The following is a 26,537-nucleotide window of genomic DNA, read 5'->3' as shown; positions in this document are numbered from 1 at the left end:
TACCAGTCGGCTTCAACCAATTTATCCCCGTAATGATTGCAACCCCCCCTTATTAAGTGTTAATAAACCTTACAAACACAACGCGGCACGTATTTACTTTCAGTAAGGCAGACGATGTATAATTAAGACAAAGAAAATTTGTGCAAACGAATGTATTTTATTTACCAAATGAAAAAATAAAACACAAACAATTCTTTCTGGATCTTTTTTTTTTTTTTTTTTTTTTTTTAAGTTTTTTTCCCCACTAGATGTAGATTTAGTGTTGCCTATTATACAGTAGCAGTGTATTAAAACAAATACTGTAAAAGATGTCATACGGCTTACATAATTAGAAATAATCAAAAAACATGTAAAATACGGGAAAATGTACAGGTTGACATTTAAGATATTGATATATGGAAATTTCTATGCGTTGGTAGCCATTTTTGTGACTTTAACCCGAGGGAAAAAAACAACTCTGCTTTTGTTTTCATCATAGATTGATAGATTAGATAGAGTAAACATTACAAACCATATTTAGAAGAACTTCCTTTAAAAGAGTATATGGAGTGAACCCTTGCTACAAAGCAATTTACTTCACACGGTCCACTTCTTCACTGATATGCAAGGTGCATCTAAAAAACATGTCCACTTTTATTTGTTAAACAAACACTTGAGCTTGTGAAGATGGTTTGCTCGTTGGTTTCAGGGTAAACAAACAAGTGTTTAAATGGATCACGGTTCACGGATCCCTTAACTGCCAGGGTCGTAGAGGCAGCACTTCCTTTGGTGTGTCTTGGGCAAGTGCGGCCTGGCAGTGCCCATACCTCTATAGGCCATTTTTTTGGGTAGGTGTTTGCTTCCCCACATTAAACAGATACTACTGGTTTCCTTGGTAATTGTAAAAAACAGTTTTTATTATTTTGGGCCTATTTATCCTGATACTCTTTTTTATCTTTTGTCTTTAAAGTCTCTTTATAACATGTTTTACCCTTGAGTCCCACCCATGTCCAATCTCGTTGCATACAATGTTTCACAACGTTGATACTACTGAAAATTCAAATCCAAGTAAAGCAACAAATTGTGAAACCAAACATATGAATTAACTCCCTACTTTATTAAGAGATAAAACATCATTCAAATGCATTTGAAGATTTTTGGTGGGATACATTTCTAACACAGCAACAAATGTATTATATTTTACTGTAATTTTTTGGTTGATTGCATTTGATTGAAGGAAAAAATAATACTACAAAAATGATAAAACATGAATGAAATATGAAAAACTAAAATAAAAATTAAAAAACAATAAAACATATAGATAATACATTTAAAAAATTATTTTCTTTACTTGAGGTCTTTTTGTACTTCTATGGCAATTTAGCATTCACTGATAATGTCTACTCTACAAGCCTCTTCTCCACAAAAAGACAGAATGTGAGCAAGCATCAATCGGTAAATGGACGGATCCGTTCATTGTCTTCGGCAGGTGAAATGTGAATGTTTCTGAAGGGATGGCAACTGGTGGTTTCACGACAGCAGAGGGAATCATTCTGTTTGTTTTTTTTTTGATGGGAACATTGGAAAGCTTGACCATTTTTGGGATAGGCTTGACTTTATCAGCAGCCATCTCCTTTTTGTTACCATGGTACTTCAAAGTTGAGCGGTTTAGAGGCCTGAGAGGAGGAAGCAGGCAGGTACCTTTCAGCCTGAAGCCTTCAATAAATAAATTGACTCCAACATACTGTGGTATGTTCACTGTTGCCTGCAGGACAAAAGAGACAAACGAAGCAACATGGTCAAATCTATTGGTTCTAAGATCGCCTACCTGTTGATATATGAGCTCAAAGTCTCCTGTATCTGCTGATCTGTTTGCTCTGCGGTCCAGGACGACACGGAGGGTATCCTCCTGCACAGCTGCACAGAGACGGGCTGTGACAGGAGTTGACGGGGCCATAGTGGGACTGGCATTGATTTCGATCAGCCATGGATGGAATTCACGGCCTGAATGAATGAATACAATTTATGAACAAGTTATGTATCCGTATACAGGCGATATTGCAAATAAGATCAAACATAATGAATGTAATATGCAGTAGACCCCTTGATACGACATGAATCTGTTCTGAGTTGGGGATTTGCAAAGTGAATTTTTTGTATAGCTGGGGATAGATACCTAGAGTAATGTGTTGCTAATGCATTCTAATCCCTTGGTGCCCGAGATAAATTCATTAAAATAATAGTATAGCGTAAGTACTGTACCGATACTACTTGTGTGGAATATACGTGTACAAGAATAAGCGGCGCAGTGGTTAGCGCATGTGCGGCACAGTTCATGTCTTGGGAACCTCCTGCGTGGGTTCAAATCCAGCTCCAGACTTCCTGTGCGGAGTTTGTATGCGTGGGTTTCCTCCGGGCACTCCGGTTTCCTCCCACATTCCAAAAACATGCATTTCAGGTGAATTGGCCGGTCCGAATTGTCCCTAGGTGTGAATGAGCGAGTGAGTTGTCTGTCCCCGTGTGCCCTGCAATTGGCTGGCAACCAGTTCAGGGTGTCCCCTGCCCACTGCCCGATGATTGCTGGGATGGGCTCCAGCACCCCCGCGACCCTACTGAGGATAAGCGGTGTAGCTAATGAGATGAGATTAATATACAAGTAAAGGAAAAAGTAAATATTTTTAAGATTTGGTGTGACATGACTTGAGCTGTACAGTGGAGTTAGAGGGTGGATGCGGAGGGGGAGGAGACGGCGGACTAAAACTAAAACTGATTCTAAAACTTCCACTTGTGAGAATTGTCATGTCCTTTGAAGATTCCCTTGCTTGAATAACCTTCTTAATTTTAATAATAATCCAGATTGTCGATTGGTTATGGCCATGGAATTTAGCAAGAATAGCAAGTTGTGTCCCCTCTTCGTATTTCTTGATAATCACAAGAATTGTTTCCATGGTTATTGTGTTTTGCTTTTCCATTAGCATAACTGTAAGTCTTGGGCCATTAACATGTAAATACAGTCTAAAAAAGACACTATGAAATGGTCGACTTAGAAGTTATTTGTAAATTACACAAGATCTTGAACTGAATGAAGTGAGAGGTATTGTGGGAGGGAGTTTAGACAAGATTATACCAGCATTTTCCTAATGCCGTGATGCAAACCAATGGTAGGCCAGCATCTTTTATGACATTGTCCAATAGCAAACAGGTATTCTAGACGCACGTTATACGTACTAACACTATAAAGTTTGAATTGAATACGTTTTTGGGCAGGCAAAAACATTTGTAGGTGATGTCGTATAATGGAGAAAATTCCACAAAGATGGGCCTCAAAACATTGTTTTCGACAACTTAAGGTGAAAATCATAATGAAGGGCCGGCGTATGCCGCGGTCAACTGTATGTCGTGTGGGCTCACACCTAACATGAAGTCAGCCCCATAGAGCTCAAAAGTGTTTTTCCGGGAATCCACAAGGTCTTGTGCAGTCTGCAATGCATGGATAACAGCCTTTTTCATCCCGGGCACGATCACGTTTTCCCAGGCAGACTTGTGGCCCCGATCAGACAGGAAGGTGGCAAACTGCTGGTCAGACCACATGTTGTCTTCTGGGATACTCGGATGGCGTTGGTGAGAAGGCCTCAGATACTTCTGGATGGAATTATTGCACAAGTGCACAGAGCTGGAAGAAGGGCATAAAGTTGGGAAATCGGTGACAGAAATAGATTGCAATGAAAACAGTCTCCTTAAAAGATAAAAAGAACTGATAATAATTTTAAGCTGGAAAATATATTTTTTAATTTAAATATGATTTTCCTCTTTTCCAATTTCCAATTTCATTTTTAGCAAAATCACAGATTTTAATGCTGTATGATTCTTGTTTAGTAAAACCTATATTTTTTCATGATTTTAAGAATTGTTTTGTGAACTGAGAAAAACATTGGAAGACAATTTTATCATAATAATTATTTATTAACACTTATTATGATAATTATAATTTTTATTTTTAAGAAAAACCTGAAAAATTAAACTAACATTATCAAGATAACGTATTTTCTCAATGTTTTGGGGTAAAAAAATCAAATGAAATAATCTGTAAAAATGAGAGAAAATATCTGGCAATTTTTTAAACTAATAATAATTTTTAAAATAAAAATTTAAAACAGCAGAATAATACAGTAATTGAAATAACTATAAATCGGGAAAGTATATTTCTTTTTTGATAAATTTTCTAACAAATTTATTGTTAAACAATCATGTTTATATTTGACAAAATACCATTTCTGACTCTGGTAATTAAGTTCTGAAATTATTTTTGGGCAAAACAAATACAATAAAAAATTAACAATATTACATGCTCTTATCTTCATATTTTCCCCAATGAATAAAAACCGTGCTACACCCAATAATTTCATTTACTGCAAAAAAATATTTTTCACCATTTATGAGAACCCTCCCAAAAAACAAAGGCAACAATCTTTTCAAAAGTATATTGAATAAAATCAACTGAACATTTTACCTTAAAAAAAGAAAGAAATATTTAATAAATTCAATCTATTGTTCTCTCCAAACATGTTTGATTTCAACCCTACTTGTCCAGCGTGTCCAATGAGTACGGCTGTGTGGAGAAGCGTAAGTAGCACTTCTTATAAAACCAGATGGTGAGGGGGTTCCAGTCAGTGACCAGAAACCACTGGCGCACATCGAACTTGGTGCCCTCCACCAACAATGGCCTCTCCAAGTACTTCTGCACAACCCACTTGCTTTCCTTGATCACAGCTGGATCACAGTCCACCAAGCTGAGGATTTGATCCAAACGCTTGGCACATTTGATGCCTACAGAACAGAAGCAAGCAAGTTAGCTTGAAATACCATTAAGGTGGACCTCTCACCTCTTCCTCTGGATTTTGCCCCCGGCTTGATGATCCAAATGTTGTGTATGCCATCGGTGTCCAGCTGTGGGCAGACCTCAGCCAATCTCTGCAGCATAGCTTTACAGGAGCTTACTAAATGATGGCTAATATTGATTTGAGCCCCGTCACTGAGAAACAAAACATTCATTGTAACATGTGCCAAAATATACTTGCACACACAGGCTGCAGCACTTACTGAACAAGCGAGTAATATTTGTCAAGAAATTCCCCCCATTCATCCTTTGTAAGAGACAGATCTGTCTCCAAACCAGTATCGATGTCGGCGTGTTCCAAACTCTCAAGGAAATCCTGGCACACTTGCAAGGCAGTGTTGATCATTTTGGAAACAGTCACGGGATCGAATGGTTCTAAAAGCAATGGAGGAATGCATCGGATCGATTTTTGTTGTAATGAAAAGTCTTACCAGATTGGCTTATCTTAGGGATTATTTTTATTTCTTTTTTAATTGTTTTCATATTGAAAAAAAAACCCTTTGAATTTGCATAAGGAAAATAAGCATTTATATTTTATGTATTATACATACTGAGCACTGTACTATTCTACATTTAAACAATTTGGTTATTTTACTGTATTTGAACCTTTTTGGCTAGTAAATAGGGTAAATTAATACATGAGGAAATTTGTCCTTTCGGTCAAATAAATTGGGTTTATTTCTCTCGTATTGGTAAAAAAATACAGAGGATTATATAATTATAATGACTATTTTTGATTATTTTACTAAACATTTAAGCTAATCTTTCTACTGATTTAGAATCTTTTTAATTTTTGATATTTTTTTTAATAAACAAAATTGTCTGATTTGTTATGCAATTTTGCTCTTTTTATGATGTTTTCAGCAAATTGTAAAAAAATACATTCAATTATCTAGTCCCTGATAATTATCCATTCATCAATTATCTGCACTGCTTATCCTCAGTAGGGTCGCTGGGATGCTGGAGCCCATCCCAGCTAACCCACGCAAGCACAGTGAGAACATGCACAGGAAGGCTGATAGCTGGATTTGATCCCATGACCTCAGAACTGTGCCGCGGACGCGCTAACCACTCATCTGCCGTGCCGACCCCTAATTAAATCATAAAATTGAAGATATTTTACATTTGTTTTTTTGTTTTACTGAGTTTGGAAAAACATCACTTAATTGAGCCAAATGATTTGCCAAATGTAAGTATAGTATTACTTATTTATAAGTTGTAAACAAAGTTTTATTTTTTAGTTTACTGGTAAGAATGAATATATAGTAAAATCATTACATGACATTAAATGAGCAGGAGCTTCTGCCAATTGTGCAATGTTTTTTTGCAGTGTAGTCCTTTCTCTGATAAAATGTTTATACGGTACTTTGAATGTTCACGTTTATCTCCTCTTTCTCAACATTGTGCAGGCTCTCCACAGCATACTTCAAAAGACTGCTGCAGGCCGTTCTTCTGTAGTCCTCTTCAGGAAAGAAATACAATTTCGAGTCAGTGAAATAATTTTTTTTCTCTTTTAAAAAAAAAGGTTTGAAGACTTCAACCGATAAATGCATGCTTCTCATCCCGTGCTCCGAGTCTGTAACAACGAGGAAAGAAGCTGTCCGGGTTGGCTGAGTCAAACCAGTGGAGACTCCTCAGGTTTACGCACAAGCCCACCTGAGGAAGTTGCTCAAATTTAATAATCTATTGTGTATGACGAATGACACACTTTAATCTAGGAATACACAGAAAAGTAAAAGAAAACCAAAAATGTGAAATGCTTGGCCAAAATACTAAAACAGCAAAACCGGAATAAATTAGAATAAATAAATGAATACATTTTTGGGCCATTGAAGCTTTAAATGGACTCGAAAGTAGTGAAAAGAAAAAAAGAGGAGAGGTTGATGTTGGTGGTCCCGTAGACAGCACAGTGTAATACAACAAACCAGTGCATTTGCATATCCGCTTAATAATGTAAAACCAAACAATAATAATACTGTCATAAATTAAACTCTTCTTGAACATAATTTAGCGCAGGCCAATTGACTACAGGGTAGGAGTGAATGTCGTACCCAAATTATGTGTTTACGAATTAAAACAGCTGAACCATAGGTAGTTATCTCTGTAGTATTAGCATGTAAACATTAGCCAATCTAGTGGTTGAGAAAAATGTCGAAACAGAGACGCACAGACTTTTGGGTAAAGGTCTTGTATTTTGGTAGAAGTTTGGTGGAGAATCGGTTTTTAAAAGACACTTTCCAACTTTTTCCTTCTCATGTTTAAAATAAAAAATAGGCAGCCCCCGAATGAAAGCCAGCTTCAGAAGGCTTGCCTCACCTTAGATTTGATGGCATCACAACATAATTTTTTGACATCCCTCTTTTTGGCTAGATTTTTTTCTTTGAGCCGAAAACAAAAATGCACTTTTAGTGATTTTCAGCCCAAGAAATTTGGTGACGAATATCTGTTGCATTTAACATATGAACAACAAACCTTTGTGGTGAAGCTGCCAGCTTTGGCAAAATGGTTAATCATCTGTTCTTTATGCAAGACATTGGTGTTGATGGCGTCTCTTTTATTCGTCCAGTAGAAATAAACCATTTCTTTGCGCACCAGGCGGGACTGACGAAAAATTAAAGTGACAAAACAGTTGTTTTCGTGTCATGTCTCAAAGAGGGATTACCATAAGACCATAAAGACCATCCGGATCCTGTTGTTGCTCGCCTGAGATGGAGGATCAATGGTGATAAGTACATCAATAAAAAAGACAAATCACGTGATTGACTGACCATTTTCGCCATCGCTGTCAGCAGCAACGCCACTGTGGGTTTAACAGGGCGTGAGTGCGAATGGAAGCCAGAGCGACTTATTCGCTTTTCCACCCATCCTCTAGCTCTCAATGAGGCCCTGATGACTGGGTAAGGGCCCTTAACTGAGAAGATTTTGTGCAACTAAAATGAAGAGGCAGAAGTAATTATATGTATGTATATATAAATATATATATTATATAATTGTTATTATGTCATACATGTTCCAAAGGATTTTTGTTTGTGAAATAATTTCCTGCTTGCCTACCTTGACAGTTTTTTCTACAATGGCTTTGGCAGTTTTAAGTCTCTCTGGGTTAAGAGTAGGCAGGTTGACAGCGGGGCGATATGGAGGGGAAGCTGTGTCTCACACACACAAAAGAAAGATTAAAATAGATGTTGTCTGGGTTATCCATAATTACAGAAGGTTATGGCTAGTAAAGAAGGGAAATCAATTTTGGCAGGATTGTGACTTTTTTTTCCTCAAAATTCGCAATTTGATGTCTTTTCTTTTTCAGATTTTTTTTTCTCTCACAAACGTCTCCTTACACTCTGTTTTTAGATTTTTTTTAGAACATATGAAGTAAGAATTTTGAGAAAATTCTAATTTTCTTTTCTTTTATTTTAAAGAGTTTTCTGGATACAAGTCATAATTCTGGCTTTAAAGTACCATAAGAATTCTGAGAAAAAAATAAAAACTCTGAAAAAAGGTAAGAATTTTTACTTATTTACTTATAAAAAAATAAGAACTCTGAAAAAAGGTATACATTTTCACTTATTTTCTCAGAATTCTCAATTTATAGTCAGATTTTTGCCTTTTGATAAAAATTTTGTCTTTTCTTTAAAAATCTCACCTTAAGTTCAGTATTCCGAGACATAAATGTGAAATTCTGACTTTTAAAGGAAAAACTGAGGGGGGAAAAGGAAGAATCATACATAAAAAAAAATATTATTTTTCTAAAGCATCACACTTTAAAGTCAGAAATCAAAATTTCAGAATTCTGACATTTGAAAAAGGAATTCTGAGAAATAAAAATTTAGACTTAAAAAAAAATAATCAGAATTCTAAGCAACAAAAGCCCAAATTCTGATTTTAAAGTCAAAATTCTGTCACAATAAAACGTTAGAATTATGAAACAATTAGTTCTGACTTCAACCAATTCATGTGAAATACCCTTCACAGAATTTGGACTTTTAAAGTCAATATTTGAGAAAAATAACAGATCTCCAACCTCTTAATTTAGAAAGTTCCCTTTAAATATCAGAATTCTAAGAAAAGTCACAATTCTGAGTTTAAAGTTCAACCAATAATTTTTTTTCTCTTAAGTATTTCCTGGTCCTAATTCTATGAATAATATAAGAAACACTAACATTTTAATCCGTAAACGTATTGTTAAATGATTTACTGTTTTGCGGGGTTTTGATTTCCACTTGGCTTTGCCCTTGTTGCACCATCGCTTCCAGCTGCCGGTTCTTTAATAGATTGTCCCACGGAGTGTCTGTACTATAAATCCAAGGTTAAAGACTGTTACTACACAAAGATGTGATGTTATATTTTTTTCTACTCACATTTTTAGTTTTTTAAGTCTTTATTATTTGATGTATTATTATTATTATCATATTTCTTTATTACAAAAAGATGTATTTATTCATTTATTAATCTACTCTTTGATCCTTTTTAGGGAAAAAAGCAACTATTTGCGAGCATTAATTTTTTCTGATCTTTTTTGTGGGAAAGATGCGGTTCCCCCTTACTCTGACCCCAAAAGTAGCAGGCCGCCTGTAAATTGAGTTACATTGTTAATAAATAGCTGTATTTGTGAAATAACCTTGTGTTTTGTAGTGCACATAACGTAATACAGTCATTAAAACTCTGATGGCAACAACAGGTTTACGTTGTCAATGCAGGGGTCATATTGCAGACTGCTTGGCTACACCAGTGAGTAAACGTTGCCACACTTTACAATTACAATTATTTCGACCACAACATCTGAAAAATGGATGATATCTAGATGAAAACAAATAAAACATATTTAAAACGTTCTCATAAATGACAGTACAAAATGACAAAAAAAAAATCGACCATTAGGTAATTCACCCTGATATAATGCTAAAGAATAAATAGTAGAAAATGCAAGAACTAGTTCTATTTTAACTACGATACTGTAGTTTTTCTGGTCCTTACCTGGTAAACTTCAGTACTTTGTTGTTGAGTTTTACAGGAGGAACGCGCGCTCACTCACAACTCGGTTTACGTTCCCATGGTGACAACCAAGGGCACTTCTAATATACAACCAGTACCTGGTCGCAATTATGCCATTTAATGTTTTTTTATTTTTATTTTATTATTATTATTTTTTTCAATATTGAATATTTTTAAAAGTGAGGTGTATTCGTACTAAAAAAAGTTTTTTTTTTTTAATTTATGATATAGTACTGTACTTGGATTTTGGGCAGAATATATGAATAGTGCATTCCAGAGTACTGGGAACTAACTAATTTATAAATTGTTAATAACAAATATAGATAGACATTATTCGGAACATTTTGACATTTTCAAATTCTTAATAATACTGTATTTTCACAATTTAAATTGCCGTTTTTCACAAAATGTTAGAATTCGGTTCAAATCACAAAGGTTAAGACAAAACACTAAAAAAACTATTAGTAAAATGTGAAATATATTTTCTAATATAGTCAAATTTATATACCAAATATAAATACTACTGTACCACAAGCTTTTCCCCGTTTATGCCGCCATCTTGGCTAATTAGTTACGTCACTGAGATGTCATCGCGTAATCTGTTCGGGCAAGTCACCTCATTTCCTCCATCAAAACAAACTTCTTAAAACAAGCACAAAAATTCCGTTTTATCTCCAAGACGGTCACGAAGCCCTTAAAATCACAATAGAAAAGGTAAAATTGACTTTTACAAACGAGACAGAGTTTGTACAGCTGAACTAGCATTACATGCTAAGCTATCATAACGCTAACAAGACGTGTTACCTGAGATATAGTAAAACCGGAAAAAATGTGCGGACGGACTGCTTGCACTTTGGCTCCGGACGAAGTGAGCAGAGCTTGCTTGTACCGAAACCGGAGCGGCCAGCGAAGACAGCCCGGCTGGAGGGACGGAGACGCGGACAAATACAAACCCTCCTACAACAAAAGTCCCCAGTCTATGAGCCCCGTTCTGCTGTCCCGCAAGCATCTTGACAAGGTAACTCGTCAACTAAAACTAAATGATGTTAGTGCTTGAGCATTTAGTGTTCAATGAATCAGGAAAATTGATTTCATTTGTTTTAACGGAAAAAAACAATCACGATTGAAAAGGAACAGAAAGAGGAAACATCTTATTTTCCATACCGATTTAAATGCCTCAATTATAAAACAATACAATTCATAAATATGAACAAAAATAATCACAATGCAAATCCAGACCTAGTGGTGAAAATGGATGGTGTTGTCATAGACATTGTATCAGAAATTACATTTTTAGGAGTTACAATAGACAGTAAATTCAATTTGATAACACATATCAGACACATGCAAACTAAGTTATCTAAAAGTATTTCTATTACTCATCTCTTATCTTATTAGCTGCACCGCTTATCCTCAGTAGGGTCGCAGGGGTGCTGGAGCCCATCCCAGCAATCATCGGGCAGTGGGCAGGGGACACCCTGAACTGGTTGCCAGCCAATCGCAGGGCACACAGGGACAGACAACTCGCTCGCTCATTCACACCTAGGGACAACTTGGACTGGCCAATCCACCTGAAATGCATTTCTTTGGAATGTGGGAGGAAACCGGAGTGCCCGGAGGAAACCCACGCAAGCACGGGAGAACATACAAACTCCGCACAGGAAGTCCGGTAGCTGGATTTGAACCCACACAGGAGGTTCCCAAGACCTTAGAACTGTGCCGCACGCGCGCTATATTTCAATTACTAGTAAAGCCAAATTATTTTTAAATTATAATGCGCTGTACCTATTATATTGTTCTTTAGTTTTGCCATACAGAACGTACTGTGCAGAAGTTTGGGCCAATAATAACAAAAGTTCACTACATCCCCTTTTTGTACACCAAAAACAAGCAATAAAAATTATGCACATTGTCGGATACTGTGATCATACCAATATCCTATTTCTGCAGTCCAAATTGTTAAAACTATTTGATCTGGTGGAGTTCTCTACTTCCCAACGACTATTCAAAGTGAACAAAGATATGCTGCCAGAGAACATAGAAAAATGATTCACACGAAAAGAAGGAAGCTAAGACTTGAGGGGATGTAGTAACTTTAAAATCCAACTGGTAAGAACTACCAGGAAAGGTATGTGTGTGTCTGTATGTTGAGTTAAACTTGGAACAAATTACAGGATGAGCTCAAAAACAAGTCAAAGTATTCACTTGTTCCAATCCAGATACAAAAAAAAACAATATTGACAAAGTACAGAAAGGAAGAAAATGGCGTCTGAATAATACAGCAAGAGGTAGATGTAAGCATTGTTGTTATTATTATGTTAATATGATGGTAATAATAATTATAACTGTCTTTAATTGTTATTATTTTCATTATTGGTGACTGAATGATATTAGGTGATTATGAGCATTATACAGTTAATAGATGGGTAAAATTAAATTAATCTGGTAGGATAAAAACAGTGATGGAAGTGGTGATACTGATGATAATGAAGAGACTGTGTATCCACACAGCCAATGTGTCAAGAGGTGTTATTTGTTTGTAAATTCACAGATGAGCTAACTGGCACACAATTATTAATCAAGTCAAAGGGTTTTGATTTAATAAGCATTTGTTTCTTCCTACTCCCTTTTGAACATGTACAATAAAAATTTTTGTGCTTTTTGTGGTTGTTTTTTTTATTTAGATTTTTTTGTTTTGTCATGTTTGAAATTAAAAGTTTTTTTCATTCATTTATTCAAATAAACAGGTTAATAAATAAAAGGGAATAGAATTCTCTGAATTGACATTGATAACACATGCTTCAGGATAAGCATGTAAGAAACATTTAAAGAAAGAAAGATAAAAAGAAAATATAGTGCAATGACATTAGCAACATTGCGCAAAAATAAGAATAAAGGAATAAAATTTAAAATATGTAGGCAATGTCCATATTGTTTTTCACACTGGTAGGTACTTGTTTAGGATGAAACTGTTCCTAATGGCTTTCTTGTACCTATTATTATGGCCCTATTTTCTACACATATTGACTCAGTGTATGTTTCAGTGGATTTTTCCCATACTTGCAATATGTACAATAGGTGAGACATGTAACCAAAATGAAGAGTGTTATATTTCCCCTTTTTCTTTTTTCATTACATGTTTGTCATGGAGTGCCATGTCTTATCTCGTAAACAATATACATCATGTTGTTTAATCAATGATAACAAAACTATTTTCTTAGTGCTCTTTTTTTTGCAATTTGGACATTTGTCTACATTGTATGTGACTTCCATTTAAAATCAAAATGATTGCGAGATATGCATTTCTTTTTGTATATGTAGAATGCACCTGTGGACGAGTGCGTCTTGGCTTCCATGCGTTGGGGCCTGGTCCCATCCTGGTTTAAGGAGAACGACCCAAACAAAATGCAGTACAGCACCAACAATTGTCGCAGTGACAACATCCTACAGAAAAAGACCTATAAGGTACTTTGTGGCTAGACATTTAGAAATGATTTACTTGGTTGTTTAATTTAACCTCAGAGACCCTCTTACATTGTCTTTTCAAAATCACCAAGGAGCCTTTGCTGAAAGGACAGCGCTGTGTTGTCCTTGCTGATGGCTTCTATGAGTGGAGGAGGAAAGAGAAAGAAAAGCAGCCCTTTTTCATCTACTTCCCACAAACTCACAAAGAGGAAGAAGTTCCTGTCACTGAGTCGGTAGAGGCAAGTCAAAGTTTATGTTTAATTTAGGGATGCACGAGAAATATTAGGTAAAGAGTTAATAACAGAGTAATAACTCCACTCATTCCTATCACCAAGAGCTCTAGCTTGCACTATATTTAGACCTCTTTCCTGCAGTGTACTCATAACACCATCCATCCACGACAATCGCGGCCTTCCTCTTAATCTCCTTCCATTTACTTCTTCTCTGTAGATCCTCTTCAACATTCGCTCCTCATCTATACTCTCCATGTGTCCAAACCAATAGAGTACTCTCTTATCGACACGCTTGCTCAGTTCCGATACTACTCCAGTTCTATCTCTCACACTTTCATTTCTCAATCTATCCAATCCTGTCACTTCTAACATACTCCTCAAACACTTCATCTCAAAAAATCTGCGTTCAGGCTCCAAGTCTCTGCACCATACAACACAGTCGGCACAATCACACTCTCATACGGTCCCCTCTTAACATCCATACTAATACTCTTGCTGCTCATCACTCTCCTCAGAGCACCCAAATCCTTGCTTCCTTGATTCACCTTAAACCTTAAATAAAGTTGTATGCAGGAAAAAATATTGGTATCGGAGACAGCAAGACAGGCTACTGAACTTTAGGTAAATAAATATCTTTTTTGTTGCACTCCTACATGTTATTGTGCATGAACGATATTAAAGATTGACAACTCGTGAAGTGACATATTTGCAAAAAAAGTCTACAAACTCTTACTGGTGACACAATGTGTTACTTTTCTTTACTACACTTACACAAAAAGTAGTAGTAGTAGTATGTTTTGTACTCCTACAGCAAATCTTCGCTGTTATAAATCTGCTTAATGTTGGCTGCGATGAGACCTAATTGGCCAAACGTCAAAAATTCCTGATGCGGTTTTCCCTCTCTAAATTAGTATTTGTGTAAACAATTTGATGTATTATAGGTACTAATAATCTAAATGAGTGATATTATATTTTCCCGAGCCAAAGCATAAGTAACATTAAGTTTTGGAGCAATTATAGAATGTTCAGATGTTATTTATTTTCGCATAATAAACATAAACATAATCCTAAGTATGTTTTGCAATATCTATGTTTCAGTATTATGGTACTCATAATATCTTGTTTTTATAGTTATTACTGTCAGAAAATCAAGTATAGATCAATTAAGTATAGCGCTACAGTACTTTTTGGCGACCTTTTTACCAAAGCTGTACAGTATAGTGTAATTGTAAAGTCAATTAGGACAATTATAAACCTATTATGATTTTCGTTATAAATATTTTTTTTTTATATTTTTTTCTATAAAGTTGTATGCAGCAAAAAAAATATTGGTATCAGTCTTTATTGGTAGGGGGCAAAAGACAGTTATTGTGCTAAATTCTTTCACCTGTGATCTCCATTATAAGTTAAGTGTAAGTGTTGTTTTTAAAAAAAAAAAATATGTACCACTAACTTTAACGTTCCAGATTCTAAAGCATCACACATCTGTTGTTTTACAGGCAGAAGAACCATCACATGAATGGACAGGCTGGAGATTGTTGACCATGGCAGGACTTTTTGACTGCTGGACCCCTCCATCCGGTGGGGAACCCCTCTATACCTATAGTGTCATCACTGTCGACGCTTCCTCCAACCTCCACAGCATCCACGACAGGTGACGATAGCAGCTACGCTACACTTATAAAGCTTTTCTTCGGCGATTAAACCTGGCCCCTTTCAGGATGCCCGCCATATTGATGGGAGAGGAAGACGTAAGGAGGTGGCTCGATTTCGGTGAAGTGAAATCGCAGGACGCTCTGAAACTACTCCGGTCAGAAAACACATTGGTCTATCATCCTGTTTCGTCGCTTGTCAATAATTCTCGTAACAACTCACCTGAGTGTCTTCAGCCTGTGGACCTCAACCAGAAAAAGGTACTGCATTTTTGGGTTTTTCTCCCCTGCGTAGAGTATGGGTGTTAATTTGAGCTGAATATTTTAGTGAGGTTTTGAATCTTTTTATACCGTTTTCGAACTAAATCTAATTTTTTTAAATGAAAACTGGTCGTACAAAAAAAAAAACACAAAAGGAGCTTTACTCAGTTGACATTGAAATAATAAATACACTAACATTTCGTGGCATGGAAGTCAACGCAAAATGATGTTATAAACGCCTAAACAATACGTCTAATAGATTAAACGTAATTTCTTATGTAAAAAGCCATTCTATATATGATATTGTTCATTATTATTATTGTCATACCTAAAAAAGAAACTTGTTTTTTTTACACTACAAGTAAGAGAAATATGTGTGATCATTCATTCTAATTTTAAAGAACTCTCCAACCCATTATTTATCCAACATTCTTCGATCTTATTACTTCAATGTACTAAGCTTAGTGTGCATGATATAGCGACTCCGAGTTGTGTAAAATATTTTATTTGAATAAAACAATCGATTTACCGAGTAGTAAGCAAAAACACATGTTCTTTCTCATAAATTATTTTTTTCGACACTTGTTTAGAAATTTGTAATCGTATTACACGATTTGAGATGCTCTTTGAAGAAGCGGACATTCTTGGCTGGCATCTTACTACGGAAGCCCAAATAGGGATTTTGAAGAGGTAATTTTCACGGTGGCGCCATTAGCACTTGATGGCATTTTATTATCCACAGCTTAGTCCTGCATCTGATAGTCACTGGGTCCAGTCATATTCTACTTTTTTCAGTTTTCTTCTCTCGCCTCTTATGTTAGCCACTTGGCTGAAGGCTATGGCTTGCAGCTATTGTTAGCTGTTCTGTGCGAAAAGTTTGCTCCGTTTTTCAGTGTCACTCACATTCCATAGCTGGCAATGTAAGCACAAGATGTGATTTATTTTTGTGTAATCTTTTACTAACCTTTTTAGTGTTTTTTTCCCCCTAGCCATCAAACTATCACCAGCTGTTCACCTTTTAGCTGCTCTGGGTGTGTCCAGCTCACTCTGCATTTTGTTGTCACTATTTGAGATTATTCCCACCTTTTATGGTCCTACCTGGCTGAAAATTAATCCTCGTTTACGCCATTAAATTCGGCTTCAGAACTTTGCCATGTGTTTTTTTTAAGGCTTCCATAGTGTCTTCAAATGCACACTTCTGCGCCATTCTAAGCTACAACGACCTAGTGATTTATCGCACAGTTACTTTAAGGAAACTGTTTCTCTAAATGGTTTTAGGAATTTAGCAATAATTATGAGGTTTAACTGAAAAGAGGGTTTGTTTAAAAAGACTTATTCAACTGATTAATTCTTCTTTGTACTCCATATGAACTTGTCAACCACGGTAATCCTATTTTTCAAATTTATTTCTCTTGTGACCCTGAAAATCTTTCAGAACTTTTGTCGTAGATGTGCCTTAATGGTTTATGCTTTTGTTGATAACTTGGACCTTGTTATCCTTGCAGGAGGTCAAGCAGACAGCCAGCAGCAAGATGATGATGAACTGGCTAGCGAGCGGCTCTTCAAAAAGGAAGGAGCCGGATATTCACGAGGAACCAGATAAGAAAGAAACTCCGGGCAAGTCTGCTGGAGCGCTTCAGCAGTGGTTGCAGAGTGCTGACAAAAAAACAAAAACCCAGTAGAGAACTACCGAATTTGGGTTCTTGTTTCAGTTCAATGTGACATTATAACACAATATGTACTTTTCAATGACTCGTTCAAAAGTCGTGTTCTAAAAATGAAGTAGTTGAATTTGCGGTTTTTATTACCTTATTACTTGAAAGGCAAAGACATGTTTGAAACGTTGCTATGCATTTATCATATTTATAATACAATGATGAATGCCACTTTTTCCACCATCACACCGTTATAGAGTGTTAGCATTCCTCGAACCTGTAACGTTTCACCATGATTCAAACAGATCTGATTGGTTAAAAGAAAAATGTCAAGCACTTAAAGCAACTGGCAGTAAGATATGAAGCCGTACGCGTTTGTCTTTCCCACAGAACGAATGGAATTGTACAAAGTCGGCAATAAAAAAAAAGACATTGGTTAAATGTGCAGTTACAAACCGTTGTACTTCTTTCGTCAAGAGAAACTGTCATTTTTTTGTTACAAGTTGCACCAACAAGTGATTAATGTACAAGAAAAAAAAATCAATAAAGAGAACTGCACTAACTTGTGAGCTAGTGTCATGTAGCGTTCGCATTTTTTCAAATATTTAACCTGCGCACTTAAGAGGTGGTAGAACTTGGTCTACATTTTCTTCATCGTGTATCAATTAGCACATCAATAGGCAACATTTGACTGCATTTGTCACATTCGGATTATCCAAAACATAAATTTCAGTCCCTAACATGTTCAGTTTTAAAGTTGCGTGACAAAAAGCCACAACACAAGGGGCTAAAAGGAGGCGGGGGTAATTTTTCCTCTAATCATGCAGTTGTGGTGCTTTGTTAATGTAAGACGATCACCACAGCTACAAAAAAACCCCAACACATTTAAGGATGTAGGAGCTCGATGTAAAACAAATGATTGTGAAAGCAGCAATATTCATAGAACTGAAAACAACTGTTGCCATTCAAACATGGGGAAAAAACACTGGACAGGAATAATAAGCATACAATGTGGAAGGTGTTCTTTGGGCTAGAGGACCTATACTTGATAGAAAATGTGTGGAGAAAGGGGCAGCATTTTGGTCACTTTTGTGAGCAGGGTGCTGCTTGGGTCAACACATTGGGTCATGGGAAGGGAGACTATTTTGACAAGGCATGACGAGAGCCGTGACGCAGATCTCATGGGCGTTCCTCAGCAGCTGCAGGTCTCTGCCGACTGCTTGGCCCGTTCGTTCCTGTCTAGCTTGATGGGCTCTGGGAACTCGTTGTATAACTCCACTTCGGTCTCCTGGATAAAAAGGTCAAAACACACAGTTGCAACTTTGCTTTGAGGGGCTGAGCTGTCACTGGTTACGTTTACATGCAGGCGATATTCCACTTAAAAAAAAAAACAATATTTTGCCAGTATTCGGATAATGTACATCCTTGTAAACGCAACCAGGAAATCCAATTAAGGTCGTGGTTCAAATTTTGAATGCAATCATTGGTTTGATTTTCCATAGACTCATCCGTTTAACGCATAAGATTGTTCAGATTGCTCAGGCGCAGTTTCCCCCATCCAATGTAATGTAGCGCTTTTCTACCTCTAAGGTTGGTAAAAAGGGATTGAATTCTCTGTGTTTTTAGCCAATGAGATGCATCAAATCAAGTAGGCGGTATGACATCCGCCTTTTACAATTTCCTGTTTTTGTTTTTAAAGCCTGTTAAGTAATGAAAAAGTGACAAATGATCAACAACACGCTTGTGGACTTTTAAGACAAGTGTTTGTAGATTTCAATGGTTCACATCTATAACATCGAAAGGAGGACTAATGAGGTTAGAACTATGACAATGTCACACAGATGAAGGTCAATACCTCTGTATCCTTTTTGTTTGCAAAATGTTTTTACCTTTTTACGAAATGACTCTGCTCGCATTTTGTTTTGAAAAAAGTATTCACGACAAAAATGATGGTCAAAACGGACTTACACGATCTTAGTGAAGAAAAATTTTAAGTGGGATATTTGTTGATCTGGAACATGGACTCTGTCGTTATCATCTTATTTTATATCATGAAACAATCAAAAGTCATACAGTAAAATAAAATGTACTGAAGAGTTTGAATACATTTGTTAAATTTTGCCTTAAAACATATGGTGTGGCTCACACTGGGATTTTTTTTTTTAGCGTTAATGGCTTTTTGAGTGAAATGATATATAAGGGATATGTAGTGTAGATCTGCGCTTTGGCTAGTCACGTAAGATCACTTGTAGACAGATGGCATGCATCAGCAGAGCTCACTTTTAGAGTGCAGAGGAAACAAGCACGGTACTTCGATTCGCGTCTAATTCATGTCAAAAATTAGGTGTGGAAACAACCTCACTTGCATAATGACGTATTTCCCGATTTACCACAGTAATCAAAATACTTACAAATGCCCTATATACAGGGTTATTTGTTTGTCAATATGCATGTAACTAATTCATTCAGATTGGTCCAAAAGTCTGACTTCCGGTCCCAGTCGGACTTTTGCCGCATGTAAAAGTAGTCACTGTAAAAGTCCAACCTGTTTGAGAGCGTTCCGTGCGATCGTCTGGAAGGCCTGCTCCACGTTGATGGCCTCCTTGGCGCTGGTTTCAAAATAGGGGATGTTGTTCTTGCTCTGACACCAAGCCTGTGCTCGCTTGGTGGTGACCTGAATTTATGAAATACAAACCGAAATTGAATATTTAAGTGTGGAGTAAAAACTCAAAGTAAGAAAAAAAAATAGGAAGTTTCCAGGACACCTGTCTGTTCTCTAAATCGATCTTGTTGCCTAGCACCACAAAGGGGAAGTTTTCTGGGTCTCTGGGGCTAGCCTGGATCAGGAACTCGTCCCTCCAGCTGTCGAGGGTCTTGAAGGTGTTGGGGGCTGTCACGTCAAAAACCAGGACGCAGCAGTCTGCTCCGCGGTAGAACGCCACTCCTAAAGACTGAAACCTTTCTTGACCTGCTGTGTCCCAAATCTAAAACAACGGAATTCGAAGAAAAATGAAGAGGCATCTTCACTTGCGAGTAAAGATATATTTCGCTATAGTTTTGGAAATCTGTTAAATTATATCAATATACTTCCAGATAACAAGGCCAGTTTTTGGTAAAGAAGTTGAAATCGCTTTTCGAGGTAGAATGTAATGCTTGATTTTAGCAAAAGAAAAAAACAAAATAAGTGTTGTTCCTGATGAAGGAGATGACACATGTTTTCAGAAAAGTGTACAAAAAAGTTGCAACACCCTGGCATAGAAAATGATGCTATTTTTAGCAGTGTTACGACCACAACAATACACGTTGTCCAATTGTAATGTAAAGGTATTAAATAAACTCGAAGCGGCTGAAAAAAGTGAATAGCTGAGGTTGGTCAGAGCTAGTAAAAGAGATTCACATTAGCGGCTAGTGAGGAAAGCTACTAGAAAGGCCAGTTAAAGATTGCAAGAGCGAAATAAAGTTGGAAAAAAAAATTTTAGATCCTGAAATTACTGAACTCGGGTATGTTGGCTTGCTTAATTAGATGTGGAAGGCGAGTGACAATGAGCAATGACGCAATGTTTAGTTACACGAATCAGCTAACAATATTAGCGGCTTGTAGCGAGCCATAGCCTGCAGCCTGGTGGCTAGATAAGGAAATTGTGGGGGAAAAAAGTGTCATATACCTTATTCATGAGACTCTCTGACTACCACATGCAGGGCAAAGGTGTGTAAAATAAATGGCCATTAAATGCTAAAGAGCATTCGTAGTAGTAAGATGGCAGACAAACATACCGGCTTCTTTAAAAAGCGTCTGTGTAATATACTTACAAATCTCAAAATTTACGAGTCTTCAAAATCATGTTTGAGACCGTACATGTTTTTTTTTTAAATTATTCTAATAAACAGCGTTTTATTTAAATGAAGTACTTTCACACCACTAGGGTCGCTATAGAACACACACTGACGCTTCAGGAATAAAAAGTCTAGTGCAGTAAAAATGTCTAATCCCCTTCTGTCAGTCCTAACACACGTTTCAACAATTTGTACCGTTAAAAATGGATAAATGTTCATTCAAAAATTGTGCATGTACCTGCATTGTGACAAGTCTGTCATCCACCATGACTTCTTTCGTCAAGAAGTCTGCTCCTATCGTGGCCTTGTACTGGTTACTGAACTTCTTATTCACATACTGGTTCATCAGTGAGGTCTTCCCAACTCTAGGTGCGAACCATTGGGTAGAGTTAAAAATTAGGGACAGATAACTTTACTTTTTTGTGAGTGTATAGTGTTGTGGAGTGGTTGAAGCAGAACAAATTGTGCTCTTTGTATTAATGCATCGATGGAAGGTGCAGTGGAAACCACTTAAGCTTTGAGAGCAGCTTACCCAGAATCTCCAAGGATGATGACTTTGAGGAGGACTTTCTTCCTAGAAGTCATTGTGCCTCCGCTTGAACAAGAGAAAACAAGAGGGGGGGGGGGGGATTTAATAATCGAAAAAAACACAGGTACAACATCACTGGAAAAATACAAATGTAAGAAATGGCAAGGACACAAGCCGCTTGTTGCAATTACGACTTTTGTGTGCCGTTTACAATGCTATTAAAAAAAAGCTGATCCAAATCCCAGCATCCACACATCATATGTCATTTTTCATTCTGTGATAGCTCCACAAAAAGTCTGGAATCTTACACCTGATTCCTTTGGTTGGTTGATTTACATCCGTGCATAACTGCAAACATTGACAATAGAGCTTGATAAATATTGAGTCTCAACTCTCAAGAGTTTAAAAATGTGCCATTTACTATGTGGATTCTTATTGCCTAATCCTTTCTTCACTGTTTACGTCTTCGACACCTGGATAAGTTCACCAAAGGTTTAAACAGTTAAGTAAACATGCACTAAACTACTTCATCTGGGTTTGAAGCACACTCGCTTTCAAAATCAGCAGTTAACATCAAGTTAAAAAAAAATGTTGTTTTTTTAGCATAAGTCATCTTCCATGAACACAAATGTAATCAGGACTGGGGTACACATATCTATTATGGATAGAATTTTCATGTTTACATCCCCTTTACGCATTTAGTGATACAGACAAAAATAAATAAAAATAAAAGAAGATTCTCTAAAAAGCCAGAATTCCCATTTCTACAAGTAAACACAGTGTTTTGTATTTGCTCAGAAAATGTCAAATCCTTTAACATACACTAATTTATTTTTAAAGTAACGGAAAAGATACTTTCCCTAATAACTAGTTACTAGAAAGTAATTAAGTTACTAACTCGGTTAATTTATGGAAGAAGTGGTGAGTAACTACAACTAATTACTTGTTTAAAGTAACATGCCCAACACTTACATAATTGTCCGAAAACTTGTATGACAAGTAATTTTTATGTCCTAAAGGGCTGCACGGACCACAGATTTTTGTAAACCACAAACTATTATTACACCATCCCCCAATCTAAAACCTACACGTGGGCAAGAAAAAACTCAAAAACCTTAACATGAGGAAAATGAAGTATCCTTGAGACTCGAGCATGTGAAAATATTACTGGACATGTGGAATTTCTACACCAATGTCTCTGAAAATTTTAATATGATGTGTGATTAATTTTCCGTAACGCAATTAAAAAACAAAAATGGATGCATTGAACTAGTTTACTTTTTCATGATATTCAAATATAATAGGTGTATGCCATAATCAGCTAAATTTAAACAATAAAAGTTGATTGAAAATGAATCCAGAATGACAATGATGACATTTATTTTTAAAATGTGTAACAAAAAATAATGAACTTTATCACATTATTCTAACTTTCTGGGGACGTCCTGGATAATGAATACTTTTTAAAATCAAGTATTAATGTTTTTTACATCAAAACTCACAGGAAGTCAACCATCGGGAAAAAATATTTTAAAGGGGAAAAAACAGTCACAAGACAGCATAACAAATAGAGCCCTGTGTTAATCATTACATGTTCTATGATTGCGTCTGCATATAAATTGGTTATCTCATCCATTGTATTTTAAATAAGCCATGGGGAGAAATTAGCATTATAATAACAATCATTTACAATCCACTGCAGCAGTCTAAAGATGTTAATTATTGAGATGACATAATTAGCACTACCAATAATAAAAAAGTGATTTGTGCTGGATTTGACATATTTTTACGAAGGTATCCTCGTATCAGCAGAGTGTGCAGAATATCCCTATTAAACAATGCAGGAAAACCGACCAAAGTCCAAATTACGTGACGATGGTGATTTTGCAACAACAATCAGGAGGCGTATTTAATATTTTAGGTATTTACATAACAATCAAGCAGGGATGAGAGAACACAACGCTTGCAAAGCGCTAGCCGGGGCAGCGGCGCTCCTAATCTGCAACCCATGACACATCGTCAACGACGGATCACATGGTTTCGTCAACACACGGCTAACGGAATCATGACTCGGCACGCAGCGGTTAATTTGAGGAATTAAAATGCAATCATAGAAATTGTTGATTTAAAATGTTTAACGCGGAGCACAAAATGTTCAAATCGATTGCACAGAATGCAGCGTCATCATTTTACTACCCTGAACATAGAGGAAGGGAAAAATGGTTCGACATTTGTAACATTATTATGCACGATTGTGATTTTAAAAACTTTTACTAGTTTGGACCAGCAGTGTGTTACTTGATCCATATTTCCACCTCGTTTTTCAGCATTTACCCTTAGCTAAATCAATTCGGCTAACGTTAGCGTAACTATGAGCAACGTGGAATGGAGCAACATTTTCTCAAATGTATATAAATTACATGAAATATTATAAAACATACCTGTGAGACGATCTTTTAGTAAAGAATATCAAGTGGGGTTTTCCTCAATTCCTAGCGTTAGCTAACGCTCCGATTAGCCCCCCAAAAAGCTAGCAGTTCCTTTTAAATGTCCGCCGTCGCTAAAGTATCTCTCCAAAGTCTGGACACTGTGCTGATATATACTAGTTTTTCGTCGAGAAATCTTTCCAAGAGAAAAGTGCTGTCAGTGGCAGCAAAAAATCCAAACTTGACGGTTCGCTCCGACGGTGTCTTGTTGACGTTGGCTTTTCTCCGTCCGTCTAGCTAATGTGCTAGCTTAGCTGTTAGCCTCGCTCGCTGTCGTCCACTTCCTCCAAAACAAGCGACGAAAGGGGTGGTGACGTCACACTCCGACTACGCCTTACTCAGTTGGGCCAGTTTGGATTCTCGAAATTACAATTAAATGGTAAATGGTCTGCATTTGTATAGCGCTTTTCAAGTCAATGAAGACCTCCCAAAGCGCTTTACAATGTGCTTCACACTTACCCATTCACACACACTCACACACCAAGATTGAGTCAGCCGAGTCAGGAAAAACAGTACAGTGGGACCTCACTACTTCGCGGTTCGACGTTCGCGGGTTCAGAGCTTCGCGGGTTTTTTTTTTTTAAGCATTTTTGAAGGGACGTCGCTACTTTGTGGTTCCACATTTGCGGGTTCAGAACTTCGCAGGTCTAAAAAAAAATAATAATAAAATAAAATGTTTTTTTAATCATTTTTGAAGGGGCGTCGCTACTTCGTGGTTCCACTTTTGCAGGTTCAGAGCTTCGCAGGTCTAAAAAATAATAATAGAATAAAATGATAAAAAAAAAAAGAATTTAAGCATTTTTGAAAGGGCGTCGCTACTTCGCGGATTTTCACTTTTCGTGGGTGGTTTTGGTCCCCATTAACCACGATAACCGAGGTCCCACTGTAGATAATTTTTTTCGGGATGTCAAAAAATATCCGGACACTGCTGTAAGTCAGATTTTGTATTGTGCATCTTTTTCCGACGACAGGACATTACTGTAGTGCTTCTTTCCGCCGCTACCGTGAGCATCCACCCCGAAGAAGAAATCCGGCTTCCTCTTCCTAGTTCGTGTGTAAACACAAGGAGGAAAATAAATTGAAAATTTAAAAAGTATATCTAAAGAGATTGGTTTTGATTAAAACTATTATCGTCAAGTCACATCTGTTTGTATAGCCCTTAATCACAAGATGTTTCAAAGGACAGCACAGACACCATCCCTTGATCTTAAACCAACATGCAGGCAAGAAAAAACTCAAAACCTCAGCACGAATAAAATAAGAAACCTTGAGAAGAGGCCTCACAAGTGGTAATCACCCTTCCCGGATGACCAGGGTGCAATAGATTTCGCACTGGGGTAACAGTTCACATAGTTCAACATAGTGATCACCAATAAAGGAAAAAAATAGGTAATATGTTGACATTTGACGCATCAAGCCTGTAAAATAGTCCAAAAAGTCCTTAACAGCAACGACGCAGCTTCCATCTCTGCCGGCTGGTCGATGCGGGCGTTGACATGCTTCAGGTCCAGATGCTGGCCCGCTGACTCGTCTCAAATCGTCCTTCTCCCTCTTATCGCTACATTTAGAAAAAAGAAAGTCGGTCAAAAATGTAAAAACTAAAATTAGATAACTTATAAAACATTTAAGAATTTTGAAAGAATACAATCTTCACGGTTCAATAGTTGAACTGCATTTTATTGTGTCTGTATCATGATAAAACAACACTTCTTTTTTTAAAAAAAAAAGAAGCATTCAACCCCCCAAACATATTTTTCAGAAAGTCAAGTCAAAATGAAAGAACGCACTGATCAAAATTTGAGAACGACAATGAATTTGGCATGGGAGAAAAAGGTTACAACAGTCGGCAATCAGTAATAAGTGTACAGGCCTCTGCTATGAATGACATCAGCACATCTGCGGCAACAGGATACCACTAGTTTCTCTCACACTGTTCTGGTGTGATTTTGGTCCATTCTTCTTATAGCCTTCTCCACAGTTTGGTGATTGTAGTGGTTTTCTTTACCATAACTTTGTCACCAAAGATTTTCCAAAAGTTCTGGGCAGGCCAATATTTTCACTTTCAAGGAAATTCTTCACCCATTTTACTGTGTGACATAGAGCATTGTCCTGCATGAAGACTGCAAGGCTGACTGGGTGAGGAAATGAAATGAAATGAATGCAAGTAACTAACCATGTGAAGTTTCTGATACACATTTGCATTCATGTAGCTCTTCAAGAGGTCAAACTCCTGCAGCAGAAAACATGCCCCAAACAGTGACACTTCCTTCTCCACCTTTCACTGACTTTATATTTTATTTTATTTTTTCACACATTTCTGGTTTAGTCCCTCTCATAATGACCCAAATAAAGTACATTTGCTTTTATCACAGAAGTGAACTCAGGATAATTTCTTCTCTGTCCACACCACATGCTCCTCAGCAAAGCTCAGTCTACCTCAGGGGTGGGGAACAAGTTTGACACAAAGAGCCAAAATTTTTACGGTGAGAGTCAAAGAGCCACACCACGCACTGACCTGCCTTGACAGATGGACACACACAAACACACACAATTAAAA

The 26,537-nt window shown here is 36.9% G+C and overlaps 3 protein-coding genes across 4 annotated transcripts; 1 reads left to right on the top strand and 2 right to left on the bottom strand.

Annotated features, from left to right (window-relative positions):
- Window positions 1-1,075: 1,075 nt before the first annotated feature.
- LOC148364578 (tubulin monoglycylase TTLL3-like) lies at window positions 1,076-10,890 on the bottom strand. Its single transcript, XM_088338721.1, is given in 16 exon segments — window positions 1,076-1,744; window positions 1,808-1,983; window positions 3,393-3,652; window positions 4,563-4,806; window positions 4,863-5,011; window positions 5,080-5,251; window positions 6,243-6,338; window positions 6,418-6,532; window positions 7,349-7,477; window positions 7,539-7,579; window positions 7,645-7,671; window positions 7,674-7,806; window positions 7,931-8,022; window positions 9,069-9,166; window positions 10,395-10,558; window positions 10,670-10,890. Coding segments are annotated over 14 exon segments (2,043 nt in total). The 5' UTR covers window positions 9,118-9,166; window positions 10,395-10,558; window positions 10,670-10,890; the 3' UTR covers window positions 1,076-1,384.
- On the top strand, window positions 10,405-17,693 carry hmces (5-hydroxymethylcytosine binding, ES cell specific). 2 transcript variants are annotated; one of them, XM_088338723.1, is made up of 7 exons: window positions 10,406-10,579; window positions 10,681-10,883; window positions 13,187-13,330; window positions 13,423-13,573; window positions 15,067-15,217; window positions 15,284-15,476; window positions 16,982-17,693. In XM_088338723.1, exons 2-7 carry the CDS (start codon window positions 10,695-10,697, stop codon window positions 17,156-17,158), a joined length of 1,005 nt encoding a protein of 334 aa, XP_088194849.1. In that variant the 5' UTR covers window positions 10,406-10,579; window positions 10,681-10,694; the 3' UTR covers window positions 17,159-17,693. The 2 variants fall into 2 exon arrangements, with proteins under 2 accessions (XP_088194848.1, XP_088194849.1); XM_088338722.1 differs by having other exon boundaries at window positions 10,405-10,883.
- On the bottom strand, window positions 17,260-24,285 carry rab7a (RAB7a, member RAS oncogene family). The gene is made up of 6 exons (XM_088338725.1): window positions 23,936-24,285; window positions 21,498-21,560; window positions 21,204-21,330; window positions 19,897-20,115; window positions 19,677-19,805; window positions 17,260-18,419 (listed from the first exon to the last, which is right to left on the bottom strand). Exons 2-6 carry the CDS (start codon window positions 21,548-21,550, stop codon window positions 18,324-18,326), a joined length of 624 nt encoding a protein of 207 aa, XP_088194851.1. The 5' UTR covers window positions 21,551-21,560; window positions 23,936-24,285; the 3' UTR covers window positions 17,260-18,323.
- Window positions 24,286-26,537: the final 2,252 nt, after the last annotated feature.

This window comes from Urocampus carinirostris, chromosome 6, assembly GCF_059441175.1.
Source record: "Urocampus carinirostris isolate Australia breed hairy pipefish chromosome 6, RoL_Ucar_1.0, whole genome shotgun sequence".
Lineage (NCBI taxonomy): Eukaryota > Metazoa > Chordata > Actinopteri > Syngnathiformes > Syngnathidae > Urocampus > Urocampus carinirostris.
This window is presented reverse-complemented; position numbering and strand designations above follow the sequence as displayed.

What these genes read in the sequence shown, in the direction of transcription:
- hmces (XM_088338722.1), top strand. Translation starts at nt 10,695, where the DNA reads ATGTGCGGACGGACTGCTTGCACTTTGGCTCCGGACGAAGTGAGCAGA. An exon ending in CTCCACAGCATCCACGACAG is followed by an intron (nt 15,218 to 15,283) that starts GTGACGATAGCA and finishes GGCCCCTTTCAG; the next exon opens with GATGCCCGCCATATTGATGG. An exon ending in TGGACCTCAACCAGAAAAAG is followed by an intron (nt 15,477 to 16,981) that starts GTACTGCATTTT and finishes TTATCCTTGCAG; the next exon opens with GAGGTCAAGCAGACAGCCAG.
- rab7a (XM_088338725.1), bottom strand. Translation starts at nt 21,550, where the DNA reads ATGACTTCTAGGAAGAAAGTCCTCCTCAAAGTCATCATCCTTGGAGAT. An exon ending in ACAGACTTGTCACAATGCAG is followed by an intron (nt 20,116 to 21,203) that starts GTACATGCACAA and finishes CCGTTGTTTTAG; the next exon opens with ATTTGGGACACAGCAGGTCA. An exon ending in TCGATTTAGAGAACAGACAG is followed by an intron (nt 19,806 to 19,896) that starts GTGTCCTGGAAA and finishes TCATAAATTCAG; the next exon opens with GTCACCACCAAGCGAGCACA.